Source organism: Hakea prostrata, chromosome 3 (assembly GCF_041222555.1).
Source record: "Hakea prostrata isolate BN-2017 chromosome 3, UWA_Hpros_2, whole genome shotgun sequence".
In the NCBI taxonomy this organism is placed as follows: Eukaryota; Viridiplantae; Streptophyta; class Magnoliopsida; order Proteales; family Proteaceae; genus Hakea; species Hakea prostrata.
Window position 1 is genome coordinate 2,848,506 of NC_142602.1, and position 25,258 is coordinate 2,873,763.

At 37.2% G+C, this 25,258-nt stretch overlaps 2 protein-coding genes across 4 annotated transcripts; both read left to right on the plus strand.

Moving 5' to 3' along the window:
* Positions 1–1,209: 1,209 nt before the first annotated feature.
* Positions 1,210–15,653, plus strand: LOC149020018 (mannosyl-oligosaccharide glucosidase GCS1-like). Of its 3 annotated transcripts, XM_089148027.1 has the most exons (22): positions 1,210–1,656; positions 1,735–1,808; positions 2,194–2,445; positions 3,023–3,197; positions 4,669–4,755; positions 4,911–4,979; positions 5,083–5,179; positions 5,561–5,643; positions 6,358–6,465; positions 7,194–7,315; positions 7,504–7,611; positions 7,712–7,785; positions 10,048–10,173; positions 12,198–12,265; positions 13,134–13,283; positions 13,354–13,404; positions 13,609–13,665; positions 13,948–14,100; positions 14,242–14,333; positions 14,568–14,677; positions 14,752–14,815; positions 14,918–15,649. In XM_089148027.1, the coding sequence occupies exons 1-22, from the start codon at positions 1,354–1,356 to the stop codon at positions 15,078–15,080; spliced, it is 2,586 nt and encodes an 861-aa protein (XP_089004153.1). In that variant the 5' UTR covers positions 1,210–1,353; the 3' UTR covers positions 15,081–15,649. The 3 variants fall into 3 exon arrangements, with proteins under 3 accessions (XP_089004153.1, XP_089004154.1, XP_089004155.1); XM_089148028.1 differs by lacking the exons at positions 1,210–1,656; positions 1,735–1,808 and having other exon boundaries at positions 2,310–2,467; positions 14,918–15,653; XM_089148029.1 differs by lacking the exons at positions 1,210–1,656; positions 1,735–1,808; positions 2,194–2,445 and adding an exon at positions 2,480–2,615 and having other exon boundaries at positions 14,918–15,651.
* Positions 15,654–18,660: 3,007 nt separating this feature from the next.
* Positions 18,661–24,636, plus strand: LOC149020019 (guanine nucleotide-binding protein-like NSN1). Its single transcript, XM_089148030.1, has 10 exons — positions 18,661–18,815; positions 19,051–19,124; positions 19,210–19,454; positions 19,905–20,013; positions 20,110–20,283; positions 20,988–21,205; positions 22,122–22,386; positions 23,217–23,396; positions 23,513–23,727; positions 23,905–24,636. The coding sequence occupies exons 2-10, from the start codon at positions 19,106–19,108 to the stop codon at positions 24,253–24,255; spliced, it is 1,776 nt and encodes a 591-aa protein (XP_089004156.1). The 5' UTR covers positions 18,661–18,815; positions 19,051–19,105; the 3' UTR covers positions 24,256–24,636.
* The last annotated feature ends 622 nt before the right edge of the window (positions 24,637–25,258 follow it).

Consider the following 25,258-nt stretch of genomic DNA (forward strand, 5'->3'; position numbering starts at 1 on the left):
ATAACTTCAGTTAGTTTTTATTTATCAATTTTCAATATTGTCCTCACAACTCATAAATTATATTTCCTAAATGTTGTGAGAAAATTTTTTTTTTTAAAAACCAAATTAAATTTGTGAGAATTTAAGATTGAAAAAGAAAGAAGTTAAAGACGATAAAGGAAGACGAAGAAACCACGAGACAAGGGTAAGGTTTCCCGTTCAAGGTTATTTTTATCTCTTTCAAATTTAACTTACTTACATCAACATTCAACTGTAATTTCCTAATGGTTTCACCCTACTAATTAACTGGATAACTTGGGGGATGGGATTAGTTTTAAGGGGGTAACTTAGGGTGGCACTGAAAATTTTTAAAATGTGGTGAATGTATATCATTAACTCCTCTCTTTGTTGACCAAATAGCACTTGGACCCCTTTTTAATTGAATGAAATCACTTACTCCCCTCTTACTTGACAAATGTACTAAAATATTTCTCCTCTATTAATTTTTTTTTTCAATTAAATTCACTTTTATAGTTAAATATTTTTCTAAAAACCCAAACTACCCTTGGCTGAAAACATGTTTTAGTTTAAACCCTATTACCCTCAATTAAAACCAAAATCACCTTCAACTTGTTTTCAGTTTTGGAGTTTCATTGGTGATGCTATGGTTACATTATAATGGGTTTGGGCGTTATGGGACTTGGGGTTGGTGCTTTGATGTTGTCTTTAATGTGTCTTTGTTAGCTCTGTTTGTTGATTTTTATTTCATAAATTATACCAGAGGAAGAAGAAAGGGAGAGAAGATGGAGAAAATGAATAGCTTAGTTCACATGAAATTAATTCATGATTATTAAATCAAATAATATAGAGGTATTGTAGGATTTTAATAATAAAATTAGTTGAAGGTGATTTTGGTTTTAATTGAGAGTAATAGAAGGTTTAAATTATACATTATAGTTTGGGGTCTTAGAAAACATTTAATAGTAAAAGTGAAATTTAACCAAACAAATTAATAGAGGAAAAGTGTTTTATATATTTATTAGATAAGAAGGGAGGTAAGTGATATTATTCAACCAAGAAGGGTAAGGGTTTAAATGTTTTTTTTTTTTGGTTATTCAGGTTCAAATGCTATTTAATCAACTAAAAAAAACAAAAGTGGTATTTATCAAAAAATGTTTAATCCCAGGCCTCCGGCAAAAGATATTCCTTTCTAAACCCCTCGCTTTTTTCAACTGACCCCCTTCATTTTGTACTCGATGGACTAACCTGAGGGGGTTTTTTCCGTAAGAATTCTCCGAAGCTGGTTTAAAACTTTAATCTGGGATCTAAGCTGTGAATTTTCTTCTATGGAAATCTGAAGCAGCAGCATCAGTAATGACTGGAAGTAGCAGAAGACCTGCTCGGAGCAGGAACAAACCTACGGCTGACACTGGCAATGATGACCATCCCACTCCTAGTGATCGGAAATCGGTTCAAACAAGCCGGAAGGATAGGAGAAGAGGCCATGATGCAATCCGTGTTATGGATGTTAATCCTAAAATCTTATTGTTGTTTGGTTCATTTGGGTTCTTGATCGTGATTTCCGTGATATATTTCTCCATGAAGCCCGTCAAGGAAGTTCAGAAACTGCGGGTTATTACACCTTTTCCAGCTCCCAAGGTTATGGATCTTCCACAGGTCAGGAGATTCGTAAGCTTTGACTCTTCCAAGTTCTCATCTGTATTTCAAAATTTTTAAGACGATGCAATTATGCAGTTCCAAGGTGAGCACAAGGAAAGTTTGTACTGGGGAACTTACCGTCCACAAGTTTATCTAGGTATCCGAGCGAGGTAACGATCTTCTACTGTTCTAGAATGTCTTCTGGGTTTTTGTTGTTTTTGAATTTAGTAATATTTGCTTGCTTCAACTTTTTTTCTTCTTATTGATGGATTATATCTCTCTATGGTATCGTATAGTAAAACTATGTTGTGAAGTTCTTTTTATCTTTGATTCTTTTGCAATTTGCCAACTTCTTCCCCTGTTTCTTTAATTAGCTTTGCTAGGTATGGAAGATGTGTTACACATTTTTTCTTCTGTTCAATTAGCCATTCAAATTTCAAATATGATTATTCTAAAGTGAACCGTTATAATAGTCTGTATTCAAGTTGTCGTGATAGATGATTTCTCTTCCCCTGTCATCTACTCTCTGGGATAACGCACAGTTGCTAATTGCAGAACTCCACATTCATTAATCGCTGGTTTGATGTGGATTGGTGTGAAAGATGGAAGCTATGTTATGCGGCATGTCTGCCAAGATTCTGATGAGCTTAGCACGTATGGATGGACTCATCATAATGGGCGAGATTATGGACATCAGGTTTTGGTTGACCATGGCATGACCTTGACAACGAGCTTCTTGAAAACCAAGGGGAGCAGAAGTGGCTATGGAGGAGATTGGGCAGTTCGTATCAATGTGGAAAATGAGAAGTAAAACCTCTATCTGCCATCGGTGTGTTATTTTATTGAGTATTTCCAGATTGTTGACCACTATTTTTTGTGGAATTCAAAAATTGAACAGTTTCAAATCTATGTACAGTATCAAGAAGTTGGTGCATGAATCCAATGGGAAAAGTATGCATCTCTAAGGTGTCGTACTGGTATAGTTTTTGTGGCACTTTTAGTTAAAGTTCACTGGTCAATCTTTTGGCCATTGTATCTGATATCAATTATCATGTGGGAGTACCAAATTTATTGGGAAATTCATGTGTTTGCCTTTTTCGTTTCTTATGGGGTTGGGGAAAGCATAGGAAGTTTGCTTTAGAAATCTTTACTTCAGCAAAACATGATATGTTGAAGCCATAGACACCATTCAGTATTCTGTGGTCATGGTTTCTCAATGTTATCATTTTTTTTGGCTACCATTATTTAATTTTATCAGGTTGTTTGTTAATAACTAACTTCGACTTCACATTGGCAATCCATATTGATTTAGGTCATGTATTTTAGATTATTGTTTTGTAAGTATTAAGGTTCTATCCAAATTCTTTCCTTTTGCACCTTACAGATCTCAACAGGAAGAGGAAATGTTGAAAGATGCTCATCTGTTCTTCTATTTGGCTGATGAAGAAGGTAAAGCTCTAAGCATTGACAGGGAGAGATTGGACATTCGTGACGGATCCCGTCTGACATTTGGATCACGCGAGGATGTAGGAGGCTGGGAGCTTCATTTAGTCTCAGAGGTACGGGTATATGCATGGGGTGTAATGTAGGTCTAGGTCACTGGCAGCCAACAAATGACCTATCCTATTAGAGGATCCCTAATGCTGACAAGCTACAGACTAAACTTGGACTCATAATAACAGAAAGGCATGTAAAAGACCTATAGTAGGGTGGCTAATGAATTTGGTCTCTTGACCCTTAGGTATCCTAGGTTGTATGTGAAGTACTGTCACGAGAAGTTAACCGCATCAAGTTTAGTCACTTCTGTGCACAGAACAGAAGAGACTCATAAACCAGAAAATAGGATGTTATCATGGTACAAGTACAACAAAATAGCAATTATCCACCTCAGATGTTGAAATCCTTCCAGTGGAATGCAGGACCTCGAGGACTAACTCTTCGAAGTTTCAGCCAATTGAATGGGTGGATTATGATATATGAGAGAAATTCAAAATACATGTATAAATAAAGTTATCCAAATACTCTTTAGTATGAAGCCCATTCCCTATAGAACCCATTCTAAGTCTCCAATCCATACTGTTGGAAGATAATTCTTGGGAAACTTTACTTGCTGGTTAAAGGATGCCTTGTCCTTACACTGCGTGGAAAGGGGAAGGCCGCTGCTTTACTTTATTCCCATACTCAAAATCCTTTTTTACCCTCGGTTTGAGGACCATCTTGGGTCAATGTTCAAAATCGTGTCTCGTCTCAGTGTCTTGACATGGTTGAGACAATCGAGATACTGAGATTTTTCCAAAATCTTGGCGAAACGTGGTACAATGAGTGTTTCGATGGGTTTTAAGTGGTTTCTTTGTCTGATTTTGTATACAACCTAATTTGAGGCCAATAAATACAAGGCAATGTTATTTTTGGCTAAAACCTAGCACAAATTGGCCTTGTTGATTCACACATGCCTAGTTGTACACAGACGAAATTGGATCATGTATCATCACAAATCTAAGCATGGATTTACAAGAAAACATTCAAAACTTTCATTAAAATGCAAGAATAAATACTGAGTAGTCACATCTTAATTATAATTTAAAAATTACAAATTACAATTTATATCATAAAAACCCTTGAAAATTTCAAAATTTCTGTGGTTTTGGCAAGATCTCAGCGAGATTTCATCAAGATTAAGTCAACTGAGTGAATCTCGTTTTGGACCATGATTTGTCTAGTAAAGGTCGAAATGGCCAAGAGTTTGAACCATGTCTTGGATAAAACAGTGAAAACTGAATTTGCTTGCTCCCCTAACCAGCCTGGTTATGGTTGAGTTAGAGTTGCACTATGCAGTAGTTATGTGCTTCCTGTAATAGTCCATGATTCTTGTTCCAGATTTTAGTCTGGGCTTGCTCCAGCTTCCTTCTGTGATACTAAGACATCTGCATAGCACCACTGTGTAATCATCCTCATTCACATGTTTACTTGTGTTTTTTTCGAAATGCAAAGTTTTGGACAGACTGATTAGATCTTCTCTTCTTTGCGCAGGGCAACTCGGAAGTCCATTATTCTGGTTTCCAGACTCCTCACATGCACAATTTGACTGAACTTGTGCAGGGATCTCTGGGAGCCCATGTATGTATTTAACAATTGTGATTACTCCTTTACTAGGTTAATAAGTACTTGTGTCTTATTTTCATTGCTTCCACAACTGATCTCTAATCTTATTTTAATTAGAATTTGTTTCTCTCGGTTGCTAATGATGGTCTACCTATTCATAATTACCCCAGGCAAGAAGGGTTGGTCTTCTGCAGCTACCTGATGCATCTGATGATTCTCCTAACATTTTAGTTTTTCAGGCATGCGGCCTTATGCTACCTCTCAAACTTGTGTTACTAATTTCTGTCTTTCTCCATCATCTCTTTTCTTACAGTTGGAATTTCTCTTTCTTTGTAATTACAGATTTCTGGGAAAATTCCTTTTCAAGCAGATATTGCTTTTGTATCTGGAACTGATTTGGATAATTCAAGGGTTGACGAACGTGTCAGAAACTTCACAGGTCTGGTCTTTGGATATTTTATTTTCCAAAGAAGTTATTGTTTTGAAGAGGGAAAACAGGAAGAAAAAAAACGTGTGGAACATATTTTGCTTTATCCCAGATCCACCCCCCCCCCCCCCAAAAAAGGGAAAAAAAGAAGAAAAGATATATAACTGTGAATCTTTGAAGATAAATCCCTGCAGCTGATGCATTATTCTAATCTTCTTTGCTTTGGAGGATCATTCAGAATATGTATACCTTTCCTGATTATTTATTACCTACTTACCATTCATCATCTGAGTTCTAATCATTTTAGGATATTACCAATGGCTTTTGACCACTATGGCCTCAATTTTTATTATTTTCAAAATTAGGATTCTTATGGCTGCTTCTTAATTTCAGGATCCCTTCTTAGCAGTCAACTCAAAGAAAAACAAAAAGATTTTGAAGAAAAATACAGAAGATGCTTTAATATAACGGAAAAGGTACCCATCTGTTGCAACGTTTCAACATGATCTATGCTTTGTTTAATTTTTAGATCTTATCATACTAGTTTTTGCGTGTGCTCTATCTCTCATGTTTTGCTGGCAACAGCAAGTAATGGTCATCTGCCCATATTGGTTGGTGAAGCCACATATTTTCCTGCAGATGGTGTCTTTACTTCAGTTGGAAGTTGGTTATCACTACAACTAAATAGTGGGAATACTTAATGCGTACTCTCAAGATTTGAGTTAGTTACACCTATAGGGTCTTGTAAGTTATTTTTGGTTAGCACTTTGTGAAATCTTATAAAGACTGATATAAATTTTTGCAGCAGCAAGCATCTTATCTCTATGTATTGCAAAAATTAAAATCATTAACTTTAGTAGGATTTGATTTTCAGAAATCTGCTAAATATAATCCCAAAAAGCTTTTTTATTGAAGCCAAAGTTATAATCTTGTTTCATGGCCTACTGATTTGATTTTGTCTATCAGTTTCTCATAATAATATCCTTTGTAAAGGTGATTCTAGGAATAATTTCGAAAGGCTATCTACTAGTTCAACCTATTCCCCCTCCTCTAGGTTGAGTTACACTTATGATGCCTTAAATAAACGCAGATGAGTACCACACAGTATATCCTATTGTTTGCGTATTTATTATTTGTGAATAGTTCTGAGATTATTCTAAATGTTTTTTTTTTTTAAATTTTATGTACAGGTTGATTCTGAATCGGTAATTGTTGGTATGGCTGCTATTGGAAATCTTTTGGGTGGCATTGGCTACTTTTATGGTCAGTCAATAATTGCTCTTCCAGGTGATTTAAGTGTAAGTAATGAGGTCACTTTATCTGTTTGATTTTGAGTTTAACTTGAAGTTGCATATCACTGTATCAGAGGCATCCATCCAACAAATTTCATGCATAAAATGCTACGTGCATTATTGAGAATTTTTTTCTTTGGGTGAATAAAATTTTATTAACCAAAAACAGCCATAGCCCTAGAGCTCCCAAGGTAGAAGCACGAGACTTACATAACACTCAAGAGTCCAAAAAAGAGATCTCCCCAGTAAAATTTTATTTGTCTTTTTATTTTAGTAGGAGTTTTCTTTTGACTCTCTTTTTTTCTTTTTTTTTTTTTGGGGGGGGGGGGAAGGAAGGTTTGGTGTTGTGGACAGATTACTCCCCAGATGTCAGTTTATATGTACATAGTAGCAGTTATTTGTTTAAGAGTCTGTAGCTTTGACTTTCTTTTGATTGTTAAGAATGCTCCATTACTTCACCTTTTAGCAATTGTCTATATAATTTCTCCTTGTGCCTAAAATACCTGATGTGATAATTATTCATCAACCTTCAATGGAATTTGGCATAGTATTATTTGTTTAAGAGTCTGGAGCTTTGACTTTCTTTTGATCGTTAAGAATGCTCCATTACTTTCCTTTTAGCAATTGTCTATATAATTTCTACTTGTGCCTAAAATAACTGATGTGATAATTATTCATCAACCTTCAATGGAATTTGGCACCATAAAACCATGTGTAGAGTTTCTTTCTTGCAGCTTAAAAATGTTGATAATTTTGTTCCATATTGGCCCGCGGAGCTTTACTCTGCTGTTCCTAGTCGACCCTTCTTCCCTAGAGGATTTTTGTGGGATGAAGGTTTTCATCAACTTCTAATCTGGTAAGTTGTCTTGTCTGCCATATGCAACCTCTGGCTTAACTGCTTTGATTGTGCATTTCACTTCATGAACAGATTTATATAGGTTCTTGATGTTTTGAAGTTCACTGATAATGTCGTCACTTGTAAATCTGTTTAAGTACTTTATGTGCTTTGTGAATTTTTTTAAAATTTTTTTTAACCTTCAATAGGCGCTGGGATATTCGAATTTGCTTGGACATTGTCGGTCACTGGCTAGACCTGATGAATATTGATGGGTGGATCCCCCGTGAACAAATTTTGGGCGCTGAAGCTCTAAGGTGATCTAAATAAATATTCATTCAATAAGTTTGTTTCATATGGATAAAACTTTCACTTCCTATATATGAAATAACTTATTTGATCTTCTGTTATATACAGTAAAGTTCCAAAGGAATTCGTTCCTCAACACCCGACAAATGGAAATCCACCAACTTTATTTCTGGTTTTGCAAGGTAAAATTTTCCCCTTTCCTATTGCATTTATGTTTAAGATTTGGGGTTTTATTAGTTAGCCACATTTAGTGAGCAATGATTTTGTTGTCCTTGTGATGATCTTCTTACAAACTCAGGTTATATCTTGACCCCAAAAGAAGGGGGGGGGGGGGGGAACTCAGATTATGTCTTATTTTTAAAATCTTGGAATGCACTCACTATTGATTCCAGATTGCAGCTCGGACCAAGACGAAATCTTTATTGGATTGAGGAGATCTCCTGCTTTCTATTGATTATACAAAGATTGTATTCCCATGCGCTTGAAATGATTTATACCTATTACCTCCACGTAAGTTTCTCCTCTCCTGGATTGAAGAGGGTGGGAACCCTACTGAAAGTTAGAGGACTCTGTAATAATGAAGGCACATAAAGTGCAGCCTGTTTCCATTTGCCGTAGAAACTTGACTTACGTGAAGCAAAAAGAGTTGAATAGATCCAAGGCCATACAAGAGCCAAGCTATATTAGGGTTTGATTATTGGTATCAGGTTGCATATTGCAAAGTTGATTTTAGGAGATGTGTTAGAGAGACACTGGATACCTTAGAGAATCCATGGATGCATGCAAAACGTTTTGTTTTACACAACATCCCATAATAAGCAATAAACAGTGATACATATGACAACCGCTAAAACATGTTGATTCAGGATTCATATAACATATTTATTAACTGTTTAACTCTCTAACCATTTAGAGATACCCCCCACCCCCCACCGGAAAAAAAAAATCCTCTTTTCTTTACTCATATTTTTTTTTATTTTTAGCAATGGAGGGGGATTCATAGGTTTGTGAGCAAATACTCACGAAGTAATAAGATACCTCTTTGACAATTAATTCACAAAAGTTTAAATAATCTGGAAACAAAAAGTTATTCTACCATTGTTAGGTATCTGGTTCCTAACTATGGTGCACTGTCAGAGTAGCACACACTTACTCAGTTCAGATTTCACTAACACACAGCAGAGCAATAACAGATAGGAAACTTATAGAGAGAAGCTTCATTAATCTTCAGTGAAACAGAGTAACCATTACAACTTAAGTTCAGGAAGAATATTCCATTCAAGCTCCATTTTATCCAGTGGTGACCACGTCACCTATGGCCTGCCTGAGAGCACTTTGCTCTCCCCCTGCATGTCTTCCTTGCAACAGCCATTTACAAAATTCTTCTTTCCTATTTCTCTTTCTTCCCCTCCCCAATGTTACAATGCCACCTCTAACAAAGTCTCTCCTCTCCACTCCTAGTGGTCCAGCTGTTCTAACATTCTCTGCCTCGATTCTGGTCTACCCTCCATTACATGGGTGTGGCTGTCCATTATCAACAAGTGCCACCTGTCACCTTAGGTTACTGGCTAGGATGCTCATGCAAGTGAAATCAGTTCTCTGCTTTGAATGGAGGATATAATAATTTCTTTTGGGTTTGTCAGTCGAAGGGTCTAAGCAGGAAACAATATGCCTTGACATTATTTAGAATTCTTTGACTCAAAGGATCATTCCATCTGAATTGAAAAAGAAAATATCTTTTCAGGAAAGAGTCTAAGTACGCTTCTGTCTTGAATTGCTTTGTCATTCTACCATTTGAATGTCTAATCTCGCATTATCTTCTTCAAGATCTTTTTCTTGCCTTGGCAGAAATCTACTTGTCCCAGCAGTTCTTTTTTATTTTGATTCTCCAATTCAAGAGATTTTTTTTTATATGACATATTAAGATCCCTTTTTTCTTTTCCGTTTATGTTTTTATTTTTATTCAGATTTAAAAGAAGTAATTGGATTGGTATGACCCAGGGTTTCTTCTTATATACATTTGATTCCCTGCTCCCCCTCCTATGCTTGTGAGTATACACCCGCAATACTGTATTTTTATTGTTTTGGACCTTTTGGTAGCTCTAAATTTCCAATACACTTGATATGTGCTGATACTATTTCACCAAAAAAAGATGTTAATACTTAACGCGGGTGATACAGCAAACCAGGGAAAACATGAGAAAATTGGTAAGAAACCAGCTCCTAATCTCATGTACAGATTGAAGCGTTAAAACTAGGCTTCTCCTTGGCCTTGTAAACTACCTTACAGCAGCATTGACTACTCAGTCTCATCCCAACAGAAGGGGTTCAGCTACATGTACTCTTGTAGTGACAATATATAAAAAATAATAATAAAAAGAAAGGAGCACAGCAGCCTTGGAAAACGATGCAGAAATATCTCACTTAAAGTTTATTCCATGCAGATCTTGTTAGTGGCATGAAAGGAAACAAGTTCAGTTCTGCTGAAAGTAATGAAATCTCTTCTTTCTTAGAGAGGGCTTTTGTTCGCCTTGAAGCTTGGTTCCAGTGGTTCAATACCACGCAATCAGGTATGTTGGATATTGTTTTTCTTTATATAGAAGTTATATAGCATGTCAGTTTGCTTTTAAAGACATCAACAAGTTTTTGGTCTGAGAAGGTTCTTAAGATTGCTATGGAACCCCTGGTCAAATAACTGTAGTCGATTCATTGTGGGTCCTCCTGGGTACTGCATAACCCAACTAACAGGTAAATGGCTCTGTACCAAAAAAAAAAAAAAATAAACAAAAAAAAAAAAAAAAATAAAAAATAAAAAATAAAAAAAAACAAAAAAAAACTTAGCTTTATCCCAACTTAATGAGGTTGGCTACATGGACCCAAACGAACAAAGTAGGAAACACTGGGGTCTTTAAACATGAAAGTTGGCAGGCACAAGGAAGAGGAACAAGGCACCGCCTAGGAATCAGGAGAAACAGCTAAATGGGGTCTGGTACTTGGCTTTTTTCTCTCCAACAGGCTTTATCCTGAGGCAGTACTTGGAAAAACATCTAGACTACAGGACGGTTTTTTTTTTAAAGTATAATAATTGCAAGGATGGGGGCATAAAGTAACATAGGACTAGAGAGCAATTTTGCGAATCGAGTTCAGTGACAGTTAAATGGGACCACTCTGAGTGGACAGGGGTGTACTTGTCATTATGATGAACAGTATGCTTCTTTTTATCTAGTTCATAACTGCACACTTAAGGCAACCTACCTCATTGCATGCAAGAGAAATCATCTTCCAAGGGTTTGGTCAGCCTGGAATTTCTGTTACAAGATCACAATACATTAGTCTATCGAATTCAGCCAGAAATTAAGTCGAAAAATCTGTTGTGATTGATACACTTCTCTGATATGAAGGACTAACAGTAAAATGATACCAATGGATAACCAGATCTGGTTTCCATAAAGGAGTGTCAGGAATCGATATGACCTCCTGGGGTTGAACTCTTCCCTGGTTTCTCTAAAGTAAAATGGTTTAGCTTGAGAATTAACAGAAGCGATTAGAATTGATTTACCGGAGTATCACAGTACTGCTGGAACAGGGTACCATGGATATAATGGTGAGGCAACTCTAGGGGGAAAAAAATTAGGTGTTGGAAGAGAGTAGGAGAAGAGGAAGAGAAGAAAGGACAAGGTCTTGCAGGGAAGGTTTTTTGTTGGGGGGGGGGGGGGGGGGAGAGAATGGAATAGAGAGGGAGAAAGGATGCATGTCAATGGAAACTCACATGTTGCCAGCAACTCTGCTAATCTCAAACTTGGCAAATTTCATTCTCCGTTCTTCAAAGTATTACATGAATATAAAGAAAAACCTCTGAGATAACAATAGTTTCCCAACTAAAAATGGAAACTAAACAACCTATAAAGTAACATAAACTGGGCATTGTCTTAAACAAGAAACTACCAAAAGAACTACGTAATCTGCTGGCCCAAATAAAGGGAGATGATGTGCACAATAGTAGTGGATATTGGAATCTTATACTCAAAACACATTATTGACCATCTCATTGGAAGAAAAGCATCTCATTCGTCTGATTCAACATTGCTGCATCACCCAGTAATACACTGCTGCTGCATCAACCCTTCTGCAACTCCTTGTGAGCTCCGTCTCCCTTTCTCTGAATATATGTCCTCCTCTAATATAGACCCAGAGCCATGGTCCTGTCATGCTCTGTTGGCCTTGCAACAAGAAATCCAGTTCTTGAGTGGCTGCAAGATGGGTGGAGTTCTGAAATTTGAGAGGGAACCTGAGACTGTTGCCCCCAAGACTGATCCAATATGTGAAGTAAAATTATTCAATTCTCCAGAACCTAGTTTGGCGATGAATATCTGCAATGGACAAAAGCAGAAATTAGAATATCCTTGTGACAGAGAATGTATGTTAATATTGAATTAAAATTAAATATTAGTTTTGAGTCTTCTTTATGGTCTCAAGTTCTCTGAATCTCTGATGACATTCTCTTTCCCATCTATTGAAGTTCTGGTCATCTGGTTGATTGAGTATGATATCTGAAGATTGTTTACCCTTACATTCTGAATGTTTTAATTGCTAGGAAAGGATACCGGAAGCTTTTATTGGCATGGAAGAGATAAACAAACAACCCGTGAACTAAATGCAAAGGTTCTGTCTTGAAACCTTCTCAATACCCAGAAACTGTCAACTGATTTCCCTTCTCTTCCCTCCACGCTTGCTTTCTTCTCTTTCTTTCTTTTTTTTGTGGTTTGTTCACTATAGTCATTCAGGTTTTTACAAATTGGCTAGTCGTGTTCACTAAAATTGGTTGAAATCATTAAACAACTTATGGTTCACTTGGTATGGTATAATGTAGTTCCTTAAAAAGTATCTTGGTTTTTGTTGGTAGACTACAGTCTAGATTCCAGAATCTCATTAGGAAATAAGGATATGGAAGAAATTAAATTCGAAATATTGAGCAGAGATTTACCTCTACTATGACGCCGACAAAATTGTAACTCATGGAATTGCTTGCTCTAATTGTCTCTGGATTGTGTTTGCTACGATATTTATCATAAAATCAACTTACCTGAATTGTTGGCTTCTTTCACTCGATAAGCTGTATTTAATTCCCCCTCTTCTTCCTTTGATCTCTTATTACTGCAGCCTTCTGAAGCCCTTCCATCTGCCCTGTCCCGCGTGTCACCCACTTTTTAATGTGCCCTTATATTAAAGATCTAGTTCTTTGTGGATTGGTTTTAATCTATCTGAGGCCGAAGGCTTGGATGCATGATCCCTGCTGCTGTATTGTGGTGTGTCTGATGATGGATGATCATGGCCTGTGGTGTATATGGATGGAAAGGAACCATTGGGTATTCTGAGCACCACCCATCTGGTGCAAGCATTAAACACCTAATGGGGCATGCAATTTGACCATCCTGCCATTCTTTTCATAATTTATTTAATCAGTGAATTCCTATGTGATGTCACATATATGAAGCGTGTTATGATATTTGCTTCACAATTGCATTTCCAGACTCTATCATCTGGTCTGGATGATTATCCTCGTGCATCACACCCAAGTGAAGACGAACGGCACTTGGATCTAAGATGTTGGATGCTTCTAGCAGCTGATTGCATGAGTTCCATCACAGAATTGCTTGAAAAGAACCAAGATTTTGGGAAGGTATATTATCAACACATCTTTTAAGTTGCAAGATTGATCTGTTGGAAAATAAGCATTGCACTTGATGCAGGGCTACCATTCAATGGCTCAACTGCTCTCAGACTTTGGCATTCTGAATCGGGTATATTCAATTTTGTCATCTTTACATTAGTGTTAAGTTGTTTTCAATATCACTGTTGTAGAAATATTTGTTCACATACTACTTTCTTCAAAATGTAGTATAAGTTAAAAATTCTTGTAGGTAAAACATGAAGCAGGCGATATCCTTATAGTTTCTGCTTTATTTTTGTTTTCTATTCGGTTAAATCTTAGACTGTTTTCACAGATGCACTTTGATGACGTTCATGGGGCATATTTTGATTTTGGCAATCACACAGAGAAGGTATGATTAACTGAATTTATGTATTCCGTACAGAATATTTTTACTTCTGTGTGTATGTATTTATATTCTCTTTTCTCCATATCTGGATGCATTTTGCATAGATTTTCTATTTCCCATAAAAAAAATTCCAGTTCTTTGCCAGTTGCTGATTAAGATTTAAGTCATTTCAGTCCATCTTTTGTTTTATTGTCAGGCTAATTTATGGGAGATAGATTAGACATAATATATTCCAAAAATCTCCTTTGGGATATGAAAAATACTGATGCCTAAAATAATTCTTAGGTTCGCTTGAGGTGGCAAGAAACCAACCCATCAGGTGGCAGTTATGGAAGTCGAGAGCTTGTTCGTCAGGTTTTAGAAAGGCCACAGTTGAGGCTTGTTCCTCATATTGGTTATGTCAGCCTATTCCCATTTATGATGAGGATCATTCCGCCGGTAAGTTTCATAATGGACTCTCTTATTTTGTTGGATAATTTAGAATGTTAATACATTTTTTTAGTTTTGTATGTGCTTCTAGCTTCCCTTATTTATTTATTTTGGTGGTGGGGTCACAACATGGATATTTGAATTATTCAGGAATCATGGATCTTGGAAAAACAACTCAACCTGATTTCCAATCAGAGCACTTTATGGACAGATTATGGACTCCGTTCACTAGCCAAGACAAGGTCATCTTACATCTTTGCATTTCTGTATGATAGGCTATGATTATTCATTTAGGTGATGCTTATCTGTTATTCAGCTTTAAGATGTATTTTGAATTGACCCGAGTAAATGGTCTACATATTCAAAGATCTGACCAAATATGTCCAAACGATTGTGCTCATTCTGGTTTTAGTCCAATGCTTATAAATTTGTAATAAAAATGTTTGATCTTGTGTTTTATCCATTTTGTGTTGCAGTTTCTTGTACATGAAGCGTAACACAGAGCATGATCCTCCTTATTGGAGAGGGCCCATTTGGATGAACATGAATTATATGATTCTTTCAGCACTCCACCGCTACTCCTCAGGTATATATTGTAACTTTTCTGGGGAAGCTAGAATTATTACTTGTCTGATAATATTTATTTTGTATGCACTGCAGAGGATGGACCCTACAGAGTTAGAGCCAGTACAGTCTACAAAGAGTTAAGGGAAAATTTGATCGGGTAAGCTTATACTGCCAGCCTGAGGTCTGCTTATTTGAAGCTGTACTTAAATCTTTCTCATCAAATTAACTAATAATCTTCTTGCTTCTCCTTTTCTGGTAGGAATATTGTGAAAAACTATTTCCAGACTGGGTTCTTATGGGAACAGTATGACCAGAAGAACGGAAAGGGGAAAGGTGCACACCCATTTACGGGGTGGACCTCACTTATTGTTCTGATTATGGGGGAGGCATATAGTGAAGATCTAAGTCTATCAGTTTCATAAGATCTCGGCAACCCGACCAGCTAAGAGCCACTCCAAGCTTGAGGAATTATACAATATCACTCCTTGAGCACAGATAACAAATACCTCATAGCAGAAGTGAAATGGTCTTGGATCTTGTTGGATGAGATGAGAAACCAACTCATCAAGCCGCAACAACCAATTGGTAGGCACAATTTTGGAGTTTCAAATGTGACCTTTTTATCTTACCCATCTCTCCTTTTGAAGTTATATGGGTGTCTTTTTTTCTTTTTTTCTGGGGTAAAGAGTTATGGGTGTCGTAATAGTAAGATTTAGTACATTATCGCACTGTGAAATTCCCTAAATTCTAATTTCAGTTTCATCCATCAACTTCATTATTTACCCTACTCTCTGAACTGTTAGTAAATCCACTACTTATCTCCATTAGTTGCTAATGGTGATGTTCTTTGGGCCATTGTATGACCAAAATAACGTTAAAGGAGTGAAAACGGGACAATGGTGTCCTAAACTTGAGTTGAAAGTTGAAACTATTGGCTTTTTATTTTTTTTATCCCGGGTTGCCACGGCTTCCATTTCCCAACTTTGAGCCGATCTAGTAGTTCAAAATAATGGATATTTCTAGTTTCATGGGACCATTTGAATAAAATAACACCTCTCCTTGTCCATCGATCTTTAAATTTTGTGGCTTTTGAATGACAGCAAGCGAGTGAGTTTCACAACTTATCATTAAGGGATTCTCACAGGAAATCCACGGTGATTTTTCAGAGTCTCAAAAATGAGTCAAATAGGAGTTCATTATTATTAAAAAATAGAAAAAATAATAACTAACTTAGTTTTCTACAATATTTCAAGTTGGTGGGTTGTTAGAGAACGTTGGTAAGATATGAACCAACAATGACAATACGGAAAACTCAAAAGTGAAACAAGGGTATTTATGGAGTTCATTAACGGTTCACTCTTTATGTATGTTATTCTTCTTTCTTTTTCTTTTTTTTTTCTCTTTCCCCTGGGGTAGAACTTCACTCTTAATGGATGAAAGCTTCCAACCTCTCTCAGACACATCTTCATCACACAGGAAAAATGACTTAAAACCAGTTTATTCTCTTTCTTGCCCAATTCCATGTGCTTTCTCACTCTCCTCGTAGAAGCTTCTTCTTATTCCAGAAAACCTGCAATTACACATATAATATATTAATTTAAAAACTCAATTACTCATTTCCTCTCATGAGTCACAATTACAATAATAATGGAGACATTAAAATTATAAATGTAAAAACAGCTCTCTCACTTCTCAAATCCGAACACACAACTCAGGAGACCAATTCATTGAGAATCACACATTTTGACTACTTCTTAGCTGCAATCTAAAGAGTAACCACAGGGATGGATACCAATAGAGTTATGGGAACCAAGTATACATTATTGGATTGCAGGGCAAAAGCGGAAGATACAGATGCAGAAGCAGAAGGAGAAGGAGAGGAACTAGTATTATTGGCAGCTGCAGAAACTGCGAGGATGTTGACCTTGAGCTTCATGCCTTGAGCACAGTGGCCTGAAGTCCCACAAACGAAAAACCTAGTCCCAACTTTGCTTAGCTTCACTACGTCCTTCCCATCACTCATGGTGTTCACTGCATTCCCTATGTTGCAACTTTTATATTCACTCTCACTTCCCAGTTCCACTACACTGTGTAACCCTGCTGTGTACTTGAACTCTGCCAAGCAAAAATAAATGTTAAGCAATTGATAAAAATAAAAAAGAAGAAGAAAATGTTGGATTTGGTATGTCTTGTATTTTGCAGGTTCATATAATTAAAGTTTTGTCGTATTTGTAATTAGAGCATATTATAAATTAATTATTAGTACAAGATAGAATTTTTAACATAGGGGGAATAAGATTTCAGGCTTTCCTATAAATAATTTTGTGAGGATAACCTAGGAAAATAAAAAGGATAAGTAAAGGGTAGTACTTTCTAAGATGTGCGAGTTGTCCAGTCGTAGAATATAGTGGAATCTTTTTCTTTGGTGGTATAGGCAATCTTGCTGAACCAAGGTAAATCTATTCGTGTTGGTGAATGTGTTTTGCTTGTGTTTTTCTTCGTAATTTTACATCGGTCCATAATCCCAAAAAAAAATAAATCTCTTTGGTGCTATAACAATCTTGCTGAAGTGCAGTAAATCTCTCACTACCCATTCTCAAATTCTTCTTCTTCCTCTTTCTCTGCCTTGTTTCTGAATTGAGACTTCCTTGTTGGGGTTTTTATAATGCATTAAGTTATGAGGAAACTTGGAGGTGAATAGGCACAATCACATCACAATAGTGGCATCTGGGTCGGATAATATTTTATTCAGAGAGAAGCTACCTAGCTAGCGTCCCTGGACTGGAAGGATTACTACTGATAATGATCCAATTCTAGTAAAGGTTACAGATTGCAAGTTGCCCACATTATGAACCCTGCTTACGAATGGATCTACAAAGAGAGGCATTAAGTTAGCATAAACTTGCACTGCATTAATTGTCCGCTAAGCCACAATGGATTCAGAGTCATATAATCCACTTCATCCAAAGCTTCAAATTAAGGTTAGCATGCAAGGTAAGGTTCTCCATTTCATTCCCATTCCATCAATAGCTTCGCTTACAACCTAAGTTGTCAAGCCTGAAGTAATCATCAATCGTCATTCTCCTACTACCTTCACACATTTCCGCTACACAGGTCCACCGGCCGTTTCTCAAAAATATAATTTACACTTTTAAAAATGGATGGTTGAAATCTCAATCTCGAACATTTGCTGCAGCCGCTGCGCACTTATTGTGCAGCACTCAAGCAATTTTCCCTCCCTTATCCGTATCATGCAATTAATAGTATCGTGTCATTAATGTGCAGCACCGTATCCAGTAACGGATGATACGAAAGGATAATACAAATATACGATACCGATACTGATACTTCAAATAAAACATGTCTAAATGGTGCTAGTGGTTCGATTCTTATTTGGGCCGATTGGGCCAAAAAGCTATATTGTTGGGTCCACAATTATGCTAATTGGCCATCTTTTTTATATTCTGTAATGGGCTACTAGGCCCATAATATTAATTTTTGGTTATATGAGGTTCATATCTTCCTTAAATGTTGATGCAGCAGTTTCATGATGTTATATATTCAGGTTCATGTCTTCCTAACAAGGCAAAGAGTTTCTCTCAAATTGGAGGGGTCTTTAGATACCAGTTGACGCTTATAAAAGGGGGTTTTGCGAAGTGCTTTAATGGTTGTTCAGTTCTTGAAACTGAACTCTTAGCGATCAAGGAAGGTTTCATGTGGTGTGGGTGGTGTTGGGAGAGGAAGAGACGTTGAAGACTGAAGAGTATATTTTCTTCCAATATTTGTAGTATTTGAGAAACCACGATTTAGAGTTGTAGAACAAGAAAGGTAAATTTGAATGTTTGACATTTAATGTAGTTCAAACCGCGATCCAAGATTCCAAATCAAAATCAAATCGAAGCAGTTATTTTTCAAATGGGCTGTGTTTGGGTTGGGTGTTTCTAAGCCCAAGCCCAGCCCAAAACCCCTCCCAACCCCACTGTTGACACCCCGTTGACACCCCTACCGCCCAAACTCTAGCTATTCAACCGGCGGCTAGTAGCAGCAACCAGCGGTAATCACTACTGCTTAATACATGAAACCCTTGCAAAGGTTCTCTTGGATACTGATTTCTCTTGTTCTGTGTTTCGATTACGGCCTCCATACCTCCTTTCATTGTAAGATTTTTCAATTTCCTTGTCTCCTCTTATCTCTTCTCCTATGGAGTTTTATCCTCTAAGCTTAGCTCTGGTTAGGGTTTATGCTTTTAGGTTTGAATGGTTCTTGTACTATGCTTTTTGTTTGCCCTTTTCAAGACCAGAAGTTCATTTGGTTGTGAATTTTTTATTTTATTTTATTTTCGGACTGAATTTGTGTTGATGCAACTTTTTTTTTTCCTTCCTTTTCTCCCAGCAAGTACGCTAAATTCAAACCTGAACTGACGCTTGTATTGCACCAATAACTAGAGATGGTGAAGAGGAGCAAGAGTAAGCAAAACGATAGTTTTCTATTGTCCATTGAGTGTTTGTATCGATTTGATTCTGAATGTTGTATCCTAATTTTATTTTGTAGAAAGTAAGAGTAAGAGAGTCCCCCTGAAAAAGAAGTACAAGATCATAAAGAAGGTGAAAGAGCACCACAAGAAGAAGGCCAAAGAAGCGAAGAAGCTTGGCATAAACAATAAGCGGAAGGTTGAGAAGGATCCAGGTATCCCTAATGATTGGCCCTTCAAGGAACAGGAACTTAAGGCACTGGAAACTCGCAGGGCCCGGGCTATTGAAGAGTTGGAGCAGAAAAAGGCCGCTCGGAAGGAGAGGGTATTGCTCATTTGTCATTACTTTACTCACCAACTCCGTTTCCATTCTTTCTTTTGGGATTTTTTTTTTTTTTGGGGGGGGGGGGGGGGGGGGGTGGTGGTTGTTGTTTAAACATGGGATATTCTGCAATTCACTTCAAGTAATTATCCAATATTTGCATCCTGGACTGCTGGCTATTGTTGAACTCTAGGATTCCTACCAAGTCACAATGCTTTTTCTTTTCGACTTGGCTATGTGTAATATTTCAGGGTTTGAGAACAGATACTGGTGTATGATGTCGTACATTGCTTGTCATTCTATTGTAATGTTGCCATTCTAATACTTCAAATTCCTGTGGAGACATATGTTCCTTACTTATGGACTTGGTTGCTTTAATCTATTCTGCTCATACTTAGCATATGCATTTTGTCATATATGGTCATGATTGAATGGGACTTCCCGTATTTCTAGGCCCAAAAAAGAAAGTTAGGATTATTGGAGGATGGTGGAGCTTCTGAAGAACAAAATCTTGGAGAGAAGATTGATGGTGTAGTTTCGTCAGGAATGGTTAAAAGCCAGGGTAAGTTGAGTGGAAGGTTTTTCCATAGGAGAATATCTTGACTTAATATTCCCCTCTATCCCATCATGCCTGATTTACCTTCTTAACTTCTTGCAGATAACTCAGATAGGGCATTCTACAAGGAATTAGCCAAAGTCATAGAAGCGTCAGATGTTATCGTGGAAGTTCTTGATGCTCGGGATCCTCTTGGTACCAGATGTGTTGATATGGAAAAGATGGTTTTGAAGTCAGGCCCCAATAAGCGTCTTGTTTTACTTCTGAATAAGATTGGTAATGGCTCATTCAATATGACATCCTGTCTTATAAAGATGCACCAGTAGGCGCTCTTCAATCTCAGAAACCTAACATCACTATAACTTTAATTGATTTGTTTATCCTTTGAAGATGTAAATCCTTGTTCCTAATTTTGGTACTTGGTTAGCCCCATATTTGAGACCCTTAATAATATATTGGAAACTGCATGGCTTTATAATTTTTTAGGTGATTATGCTTGGCTTTTTTATTTGTCCTGTCTTCTTTGTAAGATTGTATGATGGGGACTTGGGTTGGTTCTTGTATTTAGAATTATTACCCCATGCTCATTCTATATTTTCTCCCTGGTTGATGATAGTAGGCACAATGCAAATAATTTATGCAGCTTCAACATCTCTCGGTCAACGTAACTTAAAAAAGAGAATAGCCTATTCCTCTGTATCTCATATGGGTTTTCCAATTATAGGAATTGCTTCCATAAGTAATACAGGACTCAACGGAGCTGTTTTACAAATAATTTCTCATGGATTTATTGGTGCTGCGCTTTTTTTCTTGGCAGGAACGAGTTACGATAGAATACGCAGCTTTTTTTTTTGGGTGTTATATTTAATTCTTTTATTTCTGTAAGCCATTACATGTTAATTTCAATTATTGTAATCTTAATTTTCTTATTTTTTTTGTGTGCTTCCTTCCTCCTTTTTCGGTTGGAACCTATGTCTCAGATCTTGTACCACGAGAGTCTGTTGAGAAGTGGCTTAAGTATCTGAGGGAGGAACTACCAGCAATTGCATTCAAATGCAGCACCCAGCAACAAAGGGCAAACTTAGGGTGGAAATCTGAGAAGAAATCTGCAAAACCAAGCAATCGTTTGGAAACTAGTGACTGTTTAGGGGCTGAGACTCTCATAAAGTTGCTGAAGAACTACTCAAGAAGCCATGAGGTAGTATTGTTGTTCATTTATTTGTGACATGGTAATGAGAACTAGTTTAAGTTTTTCATTTTTTTCACTTTTCTTTGTTAACTGGCCCCCTAGTTGATCACTTTAAATCTTGGGCGATCAGTTGTTCTCGAATAGGCTCTATTTGAGGTCGTATTTGGCACCAAGTCCAAACTATGAATTGCATTCCTTCACAATCTAACCGACTGTAGCTCTTTCAAATCCTTAAGTCGGATTCCAATTCTCAGAGCTAATTGCTGTTTTGAGGCAACCTCACATCTGTTTATAGGCTTATAATGCAGATCCAGCCCCTAATTAGAGCCTCAGACTTGTTGCCTTCCCTAGAAGCCCAGGTGAAATCCCTAGGCTTGCAGCTGCCAGCAGCATTCCTAGCTGACTACATAGTTGACTCAAACAAAATAACTTTTAGGAAGCTCTGCTACAAGTATGAGTTAAGAGCTTGTAAAACCAGGGCTGATGCACTTCATCAACTAGTTAACCAAACCCTTAATTGGGGCCACAGGGCCTACCAACTTGGGCTGGAAGGGTCTATTTAGGATGTATTTGGTGGGTATCCCAAACCAGTATTAGGGGGGGGGGTTATAATAGTCTTTAAGGAATTAGTTTGTTCAGTCTTGTCCTTTGTAGAATTTATTAGATTCTATTTTGTGATTTCTAGTATCTATTCTTTCTAAAAAAAATTCCACCTAAAACAAAAGTTTCTAATATGGTGGTCTAGGGGCCTTACTGTATTTTTTTTTTGGGGGGGGGGGGGAATTGTCATATGTAGATTTTCACTTTCAGCCTGCAGAGTCTGTTATTGTAGCATTTAGTAAACCAGGAAAACACAAGTGTTCTACTCAATTCTTGAGCTTTGGTGCTTGTATGATTCATGTATTTGTTTTCTTTGATCCTGTAGATTAAAAAGTCAATAACAGTTGGTGTCATCGGGCTTCCTAATGTTGGTAAGAGTAGTCTGATTAATAGTTTGAAGAGATGCCATGTCGTCAATGTTGGGGCTACTCCAGGATTAACAAGATCGATGCAAGAAATTCAGCTAGATAAGAATGTGAAGCTATTGGACTGTCCTGGAGTTGTAATGCTAAAGTCTGGGGAAAATGATGCATCCATAGCTCTTCGCAATTGCAAAAGAATTGAGAAGCTAGATGACCCCATTAGTCCAGGTAAAGCAATCTTTTCCATCCTTTCTGGCATAGCATGATTCTTGCATTTTTCTCTTCTACAAGTCATCATCTTATTAAAAATAGAAACAGTGGACATAGTGGTGTGCTTGAATTGTTCAATTATTGCCAAACTTGTTACAGTTTCTTTCCTTTTTTTATTATTATTATTATTATTTTTTATTAACAATGTTCACATACCGCCTTTTCTATTTGGGCAAAGACAAAGCACCAACTGGGAAACATTTGCAACATTGATTCTTTTTCTGCTACTTGTGCTCGTGATTTTGCATTCTGACTGTTTGAATGCCTATGGTATCCAGTTCCATTTTGAGTTAATGAATTAGTTACAGGACACCTCAAGTAATGGTTAGAGTTGTATTAAAATATGGAATAATGAAAATATGATGGTAGTGAAATAATTTTGGGTTGGTGCCTTGGCCTACAGTGGAGGGTCTGTGAGTTCCATGGTTAAAGGAATTTGTAAAACTTTTCAACTCTTCTCAGAAAATCCAAATTTACAAGCTGGGCCACCTCACTGTTCTGATTTTCACAACTTAAGTTGTAGAATTTGCCTGTTAAGCTGATCATTAATTTGGATACACAAGGGACAGGATATTTTATTATCAGCTATTCGATAAGATTTGGAGGAGTGCCATTACAGCTGTATGGCTGTAAGCCTGTAATATGCACTTCTCAATTCTTGAGCATGTGTTCCCCCCCCCCCCCCCCCCCGAAAAAAAAAAACTTCGTTCCTGGGTAGGAAGAAAAAACTTTATTTTTTTGATATTTTTTTCTTGGTTTTTGACTTCCCTTGTTTATGGATGTTGCAGTGAAAGAGATTCTTAGGCTATGCCCTCCTCAAATATTGATAACATTGTACAAGCTCCCAGCCTTCGATTCAGTTGATGACTTCCTATATAAGGTGGCTACTGTGAGGGGTAAGCTCAAAAAGGGTGGTGTTGTGGATGTTGAAGCCACAGCAAGAATAATTCTGCACGACTGGAATGAGGGTATGTATGCTAGACAGAATTGGCTTTTGATATGTTTTATTCATGGTGTTAAAAATTGTTGGATTTGTAACTAGAAAGTTCTTGGCTGATAGTCTTTTCTTATTGATGCATCTTAGGTAAGATCCCATATTACACAATGCCTCCATCAAGGAAGCAAGATGAGCACTTGCAGGAGGCAGCAATTGTCTCAGAGCTTGGGAAAGAGTTCTGTGTTGAAGAAGTTTACAATGGTGAATCTTCATTTATTGGTAGCTTAATGTCTGTTGAGGATTTCAGTCATATTGAAGTTCCGCCAAGCTGCCCTCTAACTTTTGATGAGAAGATGCTGGAGGTTTGTGCCTTCTAAATTCATCTTTCTGTCTTACTGGTTTGTGCATCAAGTCTCTAATGTTTGGCACTAACCATCCTAACATGCCAACAGTAAAAGGAAAAAAGAATCCTTTCGTTTTAAATTGCTTTCAGGAGGTCTAACAATTAAAGTGTGTTTTTTCCCCTGATTGATGTACAGTCCAAAGTAATAGCTCAAGACAATGAAGCACCGAAGGAAATGAATGAGGATAATGGAGACCAGCCAATGGGAAATGATGAGGAGAATGCAGAAAAGACCGTGGCCAAGACTGTCAGTAGTCGGCAGAATGAGCAGCTATATGTGGCGGAAGGCATTCTTAATACAAAGCTGCGGAGAGCAGAGAGGAAGAAAAGGAAGAAAGCTAAGTCATCTGGTAATGATATGGATGCTGATTACGATTTCAAGGTGGATTATTCAAAGAGTGAATCAACCATGGAAGACGGTGGTGACAGTGGCGATGATGACAGTCAGATCCAAACCGAGGTGCTTCCCAGTGATATGAATGAATAAGCAAGTGATTGCCTTTCAGAATTCAGGTGGGGGGAAGATTATGTGCCCCTACTTGGTCAATTTTGTACTTATAACAGGAACTGGGAATGTGACGGTCACTCTGGTTTTCTCATCTGGAAATAGTTAATTCTTGCTGTAGGATATGCCAACCGTGTTATGGTTGCTAAACTTCTGGCTTTCGCTGTTGGGGTTATGCTTAACAGAGGGGAAGTTGGTTAAACAAGCACAAAATGGGTAAAAGGATAAAGTGAGTAGAAGTAGTTGGTTGAACGAAAGGGAGTTCTTGCAATCCAAGAATTGAGGAGGAAGAAGACAATCACTAAGAAACAGAGGGGAAGTTGGGGTTTTCAAATTTGTTAATCAATCAGGTTTTCTCAGGTTTTCTCATAGCAGGTATAGGTTAAATGTGTTTTTCTTAGGGATTTTACACTTAAAAATTACTATTTTGATCTCAACCATTAAATTTGTATTTTACACATGTCACAATTTAATGTCACAATTTAATGGTGCACTGCTATGCGACTATTTTTTTTTTCCAATTCCATTTGCCTTCTCAGTCTCTTCGTAGAAGCTTTATCTTATTCTCGAAAACCTGCAACTACAGAATTTGGTTCTAACAGAGAGAGCTCGACTCTCGCTGGTTCGTCATTTTCTTTGCTTCTACCGAGGCAAAGCTTAAGAGGTAGAGCGCAGAACGTGAACGTTGTTCGCAATGATTTTGAGGAAGTAATCCATTACAATTTCCGTATTTTCAGCATCTAAAGGGCTTTCTGGGTTTTCAAAGTGAGGGTTTTTTTTCTCCTTTTTTTTTCTTTCTAATTTCTTTTATTAATTTTTTTTGGGAGAGAACTTTTGATATATTAAAGATGGGGATATTACATATTTACATAAACCATTAATCAGAATCAACCTCAAGACCTCTTCACTACTACTAGCTTATTTCGAATCTGATCATTGATTCAGATTCTTTCCGTCCAGCCCCTTCGTGCGTCCAGTGCATCTA